Raw genomic sequence first — 11,217 nt, 5'->3', positions numbered from 1 at the left:
GGCTGAAAAAGCCGTCTGTCGTGGCTTTCAGCCAATCAGTTACTTTCCTATTGATTTCAGTGGGAAAGCCGCTGATTGGCTGACAGGGCACAACAGGAAGGGACACATTTAATACATCAAAAGCACAATGCAAAATAAAATATAAGTTTAGATGCCATATTGTTCAATAACAATACAGTAACCAACCAGATTCTGTGTATTTTAACATACTGTAAGGACAAATATCAAAACATCTTTACAACCTTTCTAAGATAGAATGTACAGGGATAGCCATAAACAACATCAAAATACAGTTGGTTTATTGCACATTGTTACATTTAATTATCACATGGTGAGGTCAAATATTTAATCATCATCAATAACAATTCTGCCAAAGGTGATACATTCATAGTCAGCTGAGTATGAGAACATTGTGATGAGAGTAAATAACTCACATAGTATATATAAAGGGAAAAGTCGCACATGTTACAGTTCAGAGTCCTGTCCTGCACCCTGTGACAGAAGAGGATGGAAGCCAGAACTGACCTGAAGCTTTACCATGTGCATGGGATGGATTCCAGGGAACACCTTAACGCTTATTTTAAGGAAGAAAGTGTGTTCAGAGATGAGACCGTGGTGTTTGTTATGGAGAAGCTGCACAGCTCATTAACAACAGGTGTGTATCACTATACATTGTTTCCTCTGCCAGTACAGTAGCATGGTTATTGTTAATGGCTGCCATATAGTCTATAGGGTAACTACATTGCTCCTACAGTTTACCCGGGCCCAGGCCTGTCAGGGGGGGCCAGGACTGGGCACACAGTTTTTTAAATTTTGGTGGTGAGTGCACCAGGTCTGAGTGCTCCGGAGTCAGCTGTTTAGCAGTGGCGGCAGGAGCGCGGACTTAGGAGGGTGTGGGGGCAGCAGGATCACAGAGGTCCTTCTGAGTGGCATTCCGCCCTCTGGCTCCAGGGCCTGCTGATAGCCCACCATGTGACTCTGGAGTTTACCGTGGCTCGGCAACAGGAGGATACTTCGGGTAGGTAGTCCCTGGGTGCTGGGATGAGCTGGGACAGAGAGAGGCCTCCTCCCCTTGGAGTACCACCTACTCCGCAGCATCTGGCTCACCCCGCGCCCCACCTTCCCATCCCAGCCGCCACCAGCAGCAGCAGGTGCCAGTGCCATGTCTTCAGCCCAGCAGTCCCAGACCTGGTATCCCACCCATGTCCAGGTCACTGTGTTCCAAGGTGGAAGGTGGGTGCTCTGTGTCTGCTGCCTCCCAGCATGCTGCTGGGGATGAGATCCAGCTCTGGAAGTCAGCATGTAACCCCTGGCAGAACGTGTACTGTAACTCCATGGCAACAAGCTTGTTAACCCCTGGCAGAGCATGTATCCCCTGGCAGAGCATGTATTCCCTGGCAGAGCATGTAAACCCATGGCAACAAGCATTTTAACCCCTGGTTTCAACCATGAAAACCATAGCAATGAGCATTTAGGTAAGCTGAAGTTATGTGGCATAATATGTGCGGAATTATATGTAATTGGCATTACAGTGTGTGGCATAATATGTAATGAGCATTACGGTGTGTGGAATAATCTGTAATGGGCATTACAGCATGTGGTAAAATACATCATAGGTATTACGGTGTATGGCATAATGTGTACTGGGTGCCACAGTGTGTGGTATATCGTGTAACGGGTATTATGACATGTGGTGTCATATATAATGGGTGTGTGACATGTATAATAGGCATTATGGTGTAAATTTGTCCCTGTGTCCACCTTGGAAGAAGTGGAGTAACAACGGTTCCTCCAGCAATGGCAGAGTGTGTGGGGAGCTCCATCAATGGGGTCCGGGGAAGTTGTACCGGGGCCCAGGATTTCTCTTGGCAGCCCTGCTCCTCAGTTGTATGTTATGGGAGTAGGTGAAACGTTCATCTGAAGATGATCTGATCAAGTGTCAGCGCACTAAGACTTACCTATGGTGCGGGTCGCGGCACTCTACCCGCTGGCTGCCTGGTATGGTCGGGGGGCTGGAGAGCAGGGATGCGCAAGAGACTGGCTCTGGTGTTAGGCTAGTGACGGTGTGCCTGGTTCTCACAGGTGTTCCCTGCATGGGGGGCATCCATGTTGGAGACCAAGATTGTGCCAATCCCTCTCCAGGGAATTCTCTCAGCCAATCCAGCATGCTCTGTCCTTCTAAAAGGGGCTCAGCCTATGGATCCCCACCAGTTCTTCAAGTTATCTTCTGAAGTAAGGCTCTCTGGTTGTGCCAGCCAGGTTTTTACAGGGATTTTGCTCTGTCCATGCTGGGGAATTGTCCTGAGCTTGTCAGCGCTCTGCACTGTGTCCTTCAGCATCGTTTTCCAAGTTACAAGCATGTACAGTGTTTTTCAACATCGTTTTACAAATATAACTTTGCACCATGTTCTTCAGCATTGTTTTTCAAGTCACACGTTTGCATTGTGTTCTTCAGCTTCTTTTTCAAGTTACAATTATTAAGTCTTTACAGTGTTCTTTCTTCTCATCTTTTTAAACCACAGTTGCAAAGTCTTCAATATCATCTTCCAAGCCATTGTTGCAAGTCTTCACAGTTTTTCTTCAGTCTTGTCTTCTAAAGTCCAAGCATACAAGTCTTCCAGTATTCGTCATCATTTTATCTTTAACACAGTCTGCAAGTTTTACCCATAGTTTACCATCCTGCATTAATCCTATTCCAGTTTCTGTCCACTAATTCTCAGTGACTTTAAATGCATGATTGTCTTGTGATTTTATTACAAACGTGATCAATGAACTGTATTGCAAAAATCTTTCATTGAATCTTTAAAACGTTATTCAGTTCTTCTCAGTCTTCATCCAGAACTCTCCAATCTCTCTTTCATGAGAAGGCGCTACATACGGCCGCCAAGTTTTTACCACACTCCCATCACCACTTCCTCAGCTCCTCCTCTCCTGCCAGTTCCACAAAACCCTCCAAGTGTAACAGTAAGCGCTGGCCTAATGGAACCAGAGGATGACCAAGCTGCTGGAGGTGATCTAACCTCCGATATCCTGTCACATATCAACAAATAGGAGACAACACATAATCAGATTGTGCAGTACATGCAAATGATGTCTTCTTGCCTGGATTTACTGCATGCAACCTCATCAGCATCACCCCCAGTCCCAGTTTCACCAGTCCCATCAGTATCAACTCCTGCTTCACTTCCTTGCAGATTCCCTCACCGAGTAAATAGGATGGGACACTAAAATTTTGCTTTTTAAAACAGTGTGAGATACAGTTCGACTTACAATCAGCTAACTTCACTACAAACCGCACCAGGATTACATATGTTATTCCCTTGCTCACCAGTCAAGCCTTGGAGTTTGCATCCCCTCTGTAGGAGAGCGGACCTCATTCTTTCAAATTACACTAACTTTGTCTCCACCTTTGAAAAAAATGTTTATGAAAAGGGTAGGACTTCCTCTTTTTCATTAGAAATTCTATGCTTACACCAGTGTACATGGCCTGTCAGTCAGTACATCATTCTTTTAGAACCCTCTCCTCAGAACTGAATTGGAATGATGAGGCCCTCATATCAGCATTCTGGAATGGGCTGTCTGACAGAATTAAAGATGATTCAACCACGCTTGATCTCATCACTCTTTGTAATAAGGTGGACTTGAGATACAGGGAGCGCTGTCTGGAGAAATCCAAATCAGATCGTCCAAAACCCCAAATTTTTTCCCCCTAGGGGCAACCAACCATGTCACTTGGGAACCAATGCACATAAACCCTTCCCAACTGTCAGATGAAGAATGACAGAAATGCAGACAGGGGAATCTCTGTATATATTGTGGGGCCTCTACATCATTTTTTAAAATGTTGCCCGTCCGGGAAACTCCTTATCCTAGCTTATTCTGGAGAGGTTAAGCTAGGAGAGCCTCTAAAATCACTGTTTAGGAAATTACCTCTTTTCACTACTTGTTTGGAGCTTCCTTCTTCCTGAATCTACATATCCACTCACCTTGACTCTGGTGCCTCAGAGAACACTTCTCCGGATCAGCAATCCGGGTTTTGCTGATCCACCTTGCCTGGTTTTCATGCATACCTTGGTCTTTAGGTGTGGCTGCCTGCTAGGCCTCTTGGTATATACTGTAGGTATCCTGTCTGCACTGAGAACCTGCCGGTTATAGTCCTGTTAGATTTCTGTTATAGTCTTGTTCAAGTCCTTGGTATTCCTGTGTTACTTATAGTATTCTGCTGATTCCTGGTTATTTCCATGTTTCTAGACATTCTCAGATTCCTAGCAAACAACTGCCTGTTATACAATCCAGGGTATACATATACTCCAGGGTTCAGGTTATTCCAGCCTGTGTCTGAGGAGTCCTGCAAGCATACCTGCCATGTGTCTGAAATCCTGCCTGTGTCAGAGACCCATTAATTCTAGTCTGTGTCCAGCTTTTGTGAGTACCAGCTGGCTTCCCAGACATGATGGAGAAGGTTGCATCTTCCATTACTCTCTGTCATTGGTTTTCTCACAGCACCAGCTGGAGCCCTTAGTCTTGTTCCGTGACAGTAGCAGTGAGGCTGCTGGAGTGCAGCCTAATTTTATGCTTGCTAGTCCAGTGCATGTTTCTTGTTTGTCTCTTGGCAGAGGAAAGAGGCTTTGGTTTGGCCTGGCGATGGTGTTGCCCAGGCGGTTAAGTTGCCAACCAATCTGCAATTTTTTGGTCATAGTTTGTTTGGTTTATTGCAACGGATTCTCCTTTTGCGGTAAAGGCCGCATTTCCTTTTTTCAGTCCTGTCTGCAAGGTTGCATGTTTATGCCTACTTTGTATTTTGTTTGTCTACTTACTTTTTCCTCTCACTAGTACCCTGATTCAGTTGGCACTTTGTGTCACTGTGAAAGACCAGGTGGCTTCTGAGTACTGGGTGGCTAGTCTGCCCTAGAAAGGCAGCTATTAGTGGTGAAACCTAAGACTTGTGCAGGTGCCAGCTGATTAAGGATATAGTGATAGAGTCAGGGTCAGGCTCTAGGTGCTCTGTGGCTACACCATTTTGGCACCAGAGGTACATTTCTGGCTTTAACCCCGAAAACATTCCAGAGTATCCTAACAATGTGTCTTGCACTCACCATCTGCAACACTCTGTTAACTATGTGGTTCCTACTCCCAGAAAGATCTGAACAACCTGCAGTGGAAAGGCCACTACCTACCGATTTATCTCCACTGTGCCATTTAATGTCATGTATGTGCATAACAAATAATGTTACAATGTTTACCTGTATCAGTACACTCTATCAGTACATTTTATCATAATTACATACAGAATATAGGTATGCTGTATATTATTTTATTCAGCAAAAGCTGTTTGTGCATCTAGAAAGCATCCCCATGTGCATAACATGCATTTAATGGGTAAAAAATTTTTCAAAAACATATGTGTACAGTACACAAGCTATTTTGACAAATCAAAGTACATTTAGCAATTTTAACATTATAAATAATTTTTAAAATGTTTATTTATTACAAACATGCTCTCATTTTGTACTTGTAAATTAATCTAAACATTGCGGATTATAACTCACCCAAACAGACCAGCTCTAAATATGTCTGGAGCTGCTTTGTGTCCGAGTTACAAACTCGGATCCTGCTACATGTTGTATATTTAACTTGGGCAAAACATCTTAATCCAACTTTACTGGATGTTCATGTTTGGAGCTGAAAGCGTCCAAGTTTTATTGAACTTTTGCGTACAAATTGTACATTTCACAAAATCGGACCAAAGTCCTCTCTCATCAAATCATTCTTTGTCGATAACTCACTATAACTATTTAGAATGTAACATTCCTGCTTATCTGAGTCTTTCCCCACAGGCCACATTAAAGGAGAATCTTTGATTGACATCAGCTTGGGATCCTTCGTTCATCATCTTTTTGGTGTCTGTGAATATTTTAAAGAGATCACAATACTAAAATCAACAGACTCCTGTATTATGGAACTCAACAAATGGGTGGACACCCGCACTGGGGCTTTTGATTGGACTCATGTAACTAAGATTGCTGCTGACCTGGCAGGTATCAGGTAAAATATGATTCTAAACATGTATGAACATAAAGGATGGAAAAAAATATTCTAACAATAACATAACATAAAAGATCATTGCTATATGCTTTTTGTGGAGATCAGAGAGTTAGATGATAATAGTGAATATTTCCTACAGTATGTGTTGCTTGGCATTCCTCCAGAGCCAGCAGTTCTAATTGTGTATATACAAATGTATCCTCAAATGTTGTTTATTGTTGTGTGCGCTTAACACAAGATGATTACTCCTTAACAGGAAGTGAAACCAAAATGATGGGTGACATTCTGGGGGAAATTTACTAAAGGAAATTTGTAAAAATAGGTGTATTTGTATCCAGAAATTTACTTATTTTTGACATTTACTATCCCGAAAATATGGCAATTCGTATTCGTATTGATAGAACATCAATACGAATACGAATTGCCGTATTTTCGGGATAGTAAATGTCAAAAATAAGTGTATTTCTGGATACAAATACACCTATTTTTACACCTATTTTTTACAAATTTCCTTTAGTAAATTCCCCCCTCTATGTGTAGAGGTAAAAACCGCATGATTTTTACCGCACCTAATCGCACTTTTGAAAATCGCAAGATTGGCCAGTTTTCCGCATATTTAATGAGATGCGAAAAACGGCCCAAATAGTGCGACTAGGTGCGATTTGATGCGATTTCTTTAGTCCTGAAAATGTGCGATTTTCAGGGCTGAAAATCGCACATTTGCCGGAAATCGCAATTTAAAAAAAAAAAAACTGCGCGGGGTCACCCCGCCAGAGCATAACCAGCCCCGGGCTCATTGAGCCGGTGCTGGTGACATAAAATCACAGTCCCTGACAAATAGGGGTCCCCTTGATTTAATGAAATCAGCACCAGGCTCAAGGTACGGCGCTGGTTCCCAAAATACGAGGGACAAAATGACTAGGGGTCCCCCGCATTTCAAGAACCAGCACCAGACCCAACCAGCCAGCAGGGTAATGCCACAGGCGGGGGACACTTATTATATAAGGTCCCGCGGCCAAAGCATTATCCCCCTGGCTGGTCAGATTGGGCAGGGGTCCTGGGGAAGTGGGGACCCCCCCAAAGAAGGGGTCCCCCCCTCCAGGACTTACCAGCCCATGCTAACAGGTTTCTCTTGGGCACCAATGGTATAGATCAGTGGTCGCCAACCCGTCGCTCGCGAGCTACCAGTAGCTCGCCTGAGCAAAACGGGTGGCTCGACCACTGCTCTCCGCCTCAGGTCCGCCCGCTGCTGCCTCCCCCTGCCGCCGCTACCTTCCCCCGCACTACTCCAATGTCTTCTTCTTTCGCCGCTGCATTAGCCCGCACTCCGAAGGAGACAGGCGCTAGAAGTCATATTTGACCTCTAGCGTCTGACAGGGAGGTCCCGCCCCCTATCTTTGCATCTCCTTACCTTTCCTCCTGTTTTCCGGCCATCAGTCCATGCCCGTGGTTGTGCAGTCTCTCTGTTGATGTCCAGGATCCACCCACGAGTGAGGTAAGCCAGCACCACAGTGCGCAGCGGCACCAGCAGTACCCTGCTCTGTATCTGTAATCCCTAGCTGCCTGCTTACTCCTCTCCATGGCTCCCCTCCACCTGTAATGCATGGCTCCTCACTGCTCACCCCCTACTCCTCCAATGATCAGCTCCCCTCCACCTTCAAAACTTTTCTTCATGCATCCCCTGCACATCACCTCTACCTTCTGTCCCCAGTACCTCGCTTCTGCCTCTGGTCCCCAGCACCTTACTTCTGCCTCCGGCCCCCAGCACCTTACTTCTGCCTCCGGCCCCCAGCACCTCACCTCTGCCCCCAGCACCTCACTTCTGCCTCTGGACCCCAGCACCTCACCTCTGCTCCCAGCACCACACTTCTGCCTCTGGCCCCCAGCACTTCACCTCTGCCCACCCTGCACCTCATCTCTGCCTCTGGCCCACAGCACATCACCTCTGCCCACCCTGCACCTCATCTCTGCCTCTGGCCCACAGCACATCACCTCTGGCCTCCTGCCCCCAGCACCTCACTTCTGCCTCTGGCCCCCAGCACCTCACTTCTGCCTCTGACCCCCAGCACCTCACCTCTGCTTCCTGCCCCTTCACTTCACCTCTGGCGTCTGCCCCCTGTACTTTACCTCTGCTTTCTACCCCCTGCACCTCACCTCTGCCTCCTGCCCCCAGCACTTCACCTTTGCTTCTTGATCCCCTGGCAATGAAAAAGAACCCCTGACAACTAAAATCAACCCATGGGAGCAAGCATTGACCCCTGGCAATAAGCAGGTAATATACATTTTATTTTATTAAAAGCTTTATTGTGGGACATTGCGGTGTGTGGCATAATGCATTTTGGGGGCTTTCCCTTATCCCACCTGGGCCCGACAGTGTCCTGTGGTGGCACATTGGTGAATAGACAGTGTGCACATGCGCACAGCATCTATTTAGAGAGGCTGGGGGCATGACCAGCAACTCTCAGAGCGCTGGCCATGCCCCCATAGAGGGAAACATTTTGGACGCGTGCCCACGGCACGTGTAGATGTCCCTTCTCCTCTGCCTCCAGTGTTGTGAGGTATGTACGCGGCATATTGGACATTGCAGTGTGTGGCATAATGTGTCAGGGGCATTGCGATGTGTAGCATAATGTGTAAAGGACATTTTTTGGTTATTATGCAGATGTTTTTATTTTTTATTATTTTAGTAGCTCTTCAGGTGGTTTCTTTTGTCAGGGGTTCTTTTTCATTGCCAGGGGATCAAGAAGCAAATGTGAAGTGCTGGGGGCAGGAGGCAGAGGTGAGGTGCTGGGGGCAGGAGGAAGAGGTGAGGTGCAGGGGGTAGAAAGCAGAGGTAAAGTACAGGGGGCAGACGCCAGAGGTGAAGTGAAGGGGCAGGAAGCAGAGGTGAGGTGCTGGGGTTCAGAGGCAGAAGTGAGGTGCTGGGGGCCAGAGGCAGAAGTGAGGTGCTGGGGGCAGGAGGAAGAGGTGAGGTGCTGGGGGAAGGAGGCAGAGGTGAGGTGCTGGGGGCCAGAGGTGATGTGCTGTGGGCCAGAGGCAGAGATGAGGTGCAGGGTGGGCAGAGGTGAAGTGCTGGGGGCCAGAGGCAGAAGTGTGGTGCTGGGAGCAGAGGTGAGGTGCTGGGGTCCAGAGGCAGAAGTGAGGTGCTTGGGCAGAGGTGAGGTGCTGGGGGCCAGAGGCAGAAGTGAGGTGCTGGGGGCAGAGGTGAGGTGCTGGGGGCAGAGGTGAGGTGCTGGGGGCCGGAGGCAGAAGTAAGGTGCTGGGGGCCGGAGGCAGAAGTAAGGTGCTGGGAACCAGAGGCAGAAGCGAGGTACTGGGGACAGAAGGTAGAGGTGATGTGCAGGGGATGCATGAAGAAAAGTTTTGAAGGTGGAGGGGAGCTGATCATTGGAGGAGTAGGGGGTGAGCAGTGAGGAGCCATGCATTACAGGTGGAGGGGAGCCATGGAGAGGAGTAAGCAGGCAGCTAGGGATTACAGATACAGAGCAGGGTACTGCTGGTGCCGCTGCGCACTGTGGTGCTGGCTTACCTCACTCGTGGGTGGATCCTGGACATCAACAGAGAGACTGCACAACCACGGGCACAGACTGATGGCCGGAAAACAGGAGGAAAGGTAAGGAGATGCAAAGATAGGGGGCGGGACCTCCCTGTCAGACGCTAGAGGTCAAATATGACTTCTAGCGCCTGTCTCCTCCGGAGTGCGGGCTAATGCAGCGGCGAAAGAAGAAGACATTGGAGTAGTGCGGGGGAAGGTAGCGGCGGCAGGGGGAGGCAGCAGCGTGCGGACCTGAGGCGAAGAGCAGTGGTCGAGCCACCCGTTTTGCTCAAGCGAGCTACTGGTAGCTCGCGAGCGACGGGTTGGCGACCACTGATCTATACCATTGGTGCCCAAGAGAAACCTGTTTTGGTGCGCCCTTTGCCGAGACGGGGATGCACGAGCATCTCACATGTTATGCGTTCATTGCCGAGAATGGGGTATGCAAGCCTCACACACACATTCATTTTCACAAGGGTTGAGTATCCCTTTAAAACAGCAGCAGATTGGACAAAAACCTGTTTTTTTACTTGGTTTACAGATTTCTTTTATCTCACACGCATGTGCCACATTCACGGGGCACCTCCGCGAATGGCGCGCCGAGAGCGGTATAGACAAGGGTGGATCTAACTGTACTATAGTTGAGAAAATGATCTAAGGATCTATCACGGAGCATCAAATTCACACTAGAGTTCATATTTAATGACCATTAAATTGGTCCGATTTTGCTATTTTTTGTGATAATGCCACAATTTTGCCAATCACGAATTTCCAAAAATGCCAATTTGCCTGTAACTTGTAGGTCAAACTCAACTTTACACGACAAATCACAGCAAATCCCCATCGGAACAAATGTCTCTGTCATACTGCATTAGGTATTAAATACTAAAGGAAAACACACATTTCTGCAAGGTTACTTGTACCTATTGTATTATATAATGGTTTCTATTTTAGTGCTGAAGAACAAGAAAAGGAAGAAAAGGTAAAGGAGACAATTACGCGTATTTTGAAATGTGACTTCAGCAAAGAGAATCTCACGGATCCTGTGCTGTTACCACAAGCCGACTGTCTAGTAACAATGGGGATGCTGGAAGTGGTTAGTCAGGACCAACAAGATTACATCAGAAACCTGAGGAAGATGTCAAAGCTGCTTAAACCTGGGGGATACTTTCTTGTTATTGGAGGCTTAAATATGACATATTACACTGCTGGTAATGATAGGCTGCATGCATTTAATTACGACGAAAGTTTTGCAAGAAAGACCTTCACTGATGAAGGATTTGTAATTATCTCCTGTGAGTTACTTGATAGAAAGGTAGAGAGTGATCTTATAGATTATAAACAACTGATGGTCCTTACAGCTGTTAAACGGAACACTTAAGCCCTATACACATTTGCAGATCCCCGCCAACACCGATATTGGGGCTGCCGGCATCGGCAAGTGCACACACACTTGCTGATGCCGGCAGGGAAGGGAGCAACATTGGGGGGGGGGTTGCAATGGTAATGCTGCAGCATGGCTTTGTTAATGAGGACCTCCCTCATCTGAGTACACACTAGGCCAGGCATGTCCAAAGTCAGGCCCGGGGGCCAATTGCGGCCCGTGCTGTCATTTGAAGCGGCCCACAGCCTCCAGC

At 47.1% G+C, this 11,217-nt stretch overlaps 1 protein-coding gene across 1 annotated transcript; it reads left to right on the top strand.

Moving 5' to 3' along the window:
- Positions 1-507: 507 nt before the first annotated feature.
- On the top strand, positions 508-10,982 carry LOC146043043 (indolethylamine N-methyltransferase-like). The gene is made up of 3 exons (XM_083163424.1): positions 508-655; positions 5,838-6,045; positions 10,535-10,982. The coding sequence occupies exons 1-3, from the start codon at positions 508-510 to the stop codon at positions 10,959-10,961; spliced, it is 783 nt and encodes a 260-aa protein (XP_083019550.1). The 3' UTR covers positions 10,962-10,982.
- The last annotated feature ends 235 nt before the right edge of the window (positions 10,983-11,217 follow it).

The sequence above is a fragment of the Crinia signifera genome, chromosome 19, assembly GCF_055691185.1.
Source record: "Crinia signifera chromosome 19, ASM5569118v1, whole genome shotgun sequence".
NCBI lineage: Eukaryota > Metazoa > Chordata > Amphibia > Anura > Myobatrachidae > Crinia > Crinia signifera.
Note: the sequence above shows the minus strand (reverse complement) of the source record. Positions and strands in the feature narration are given on the sequence as shown.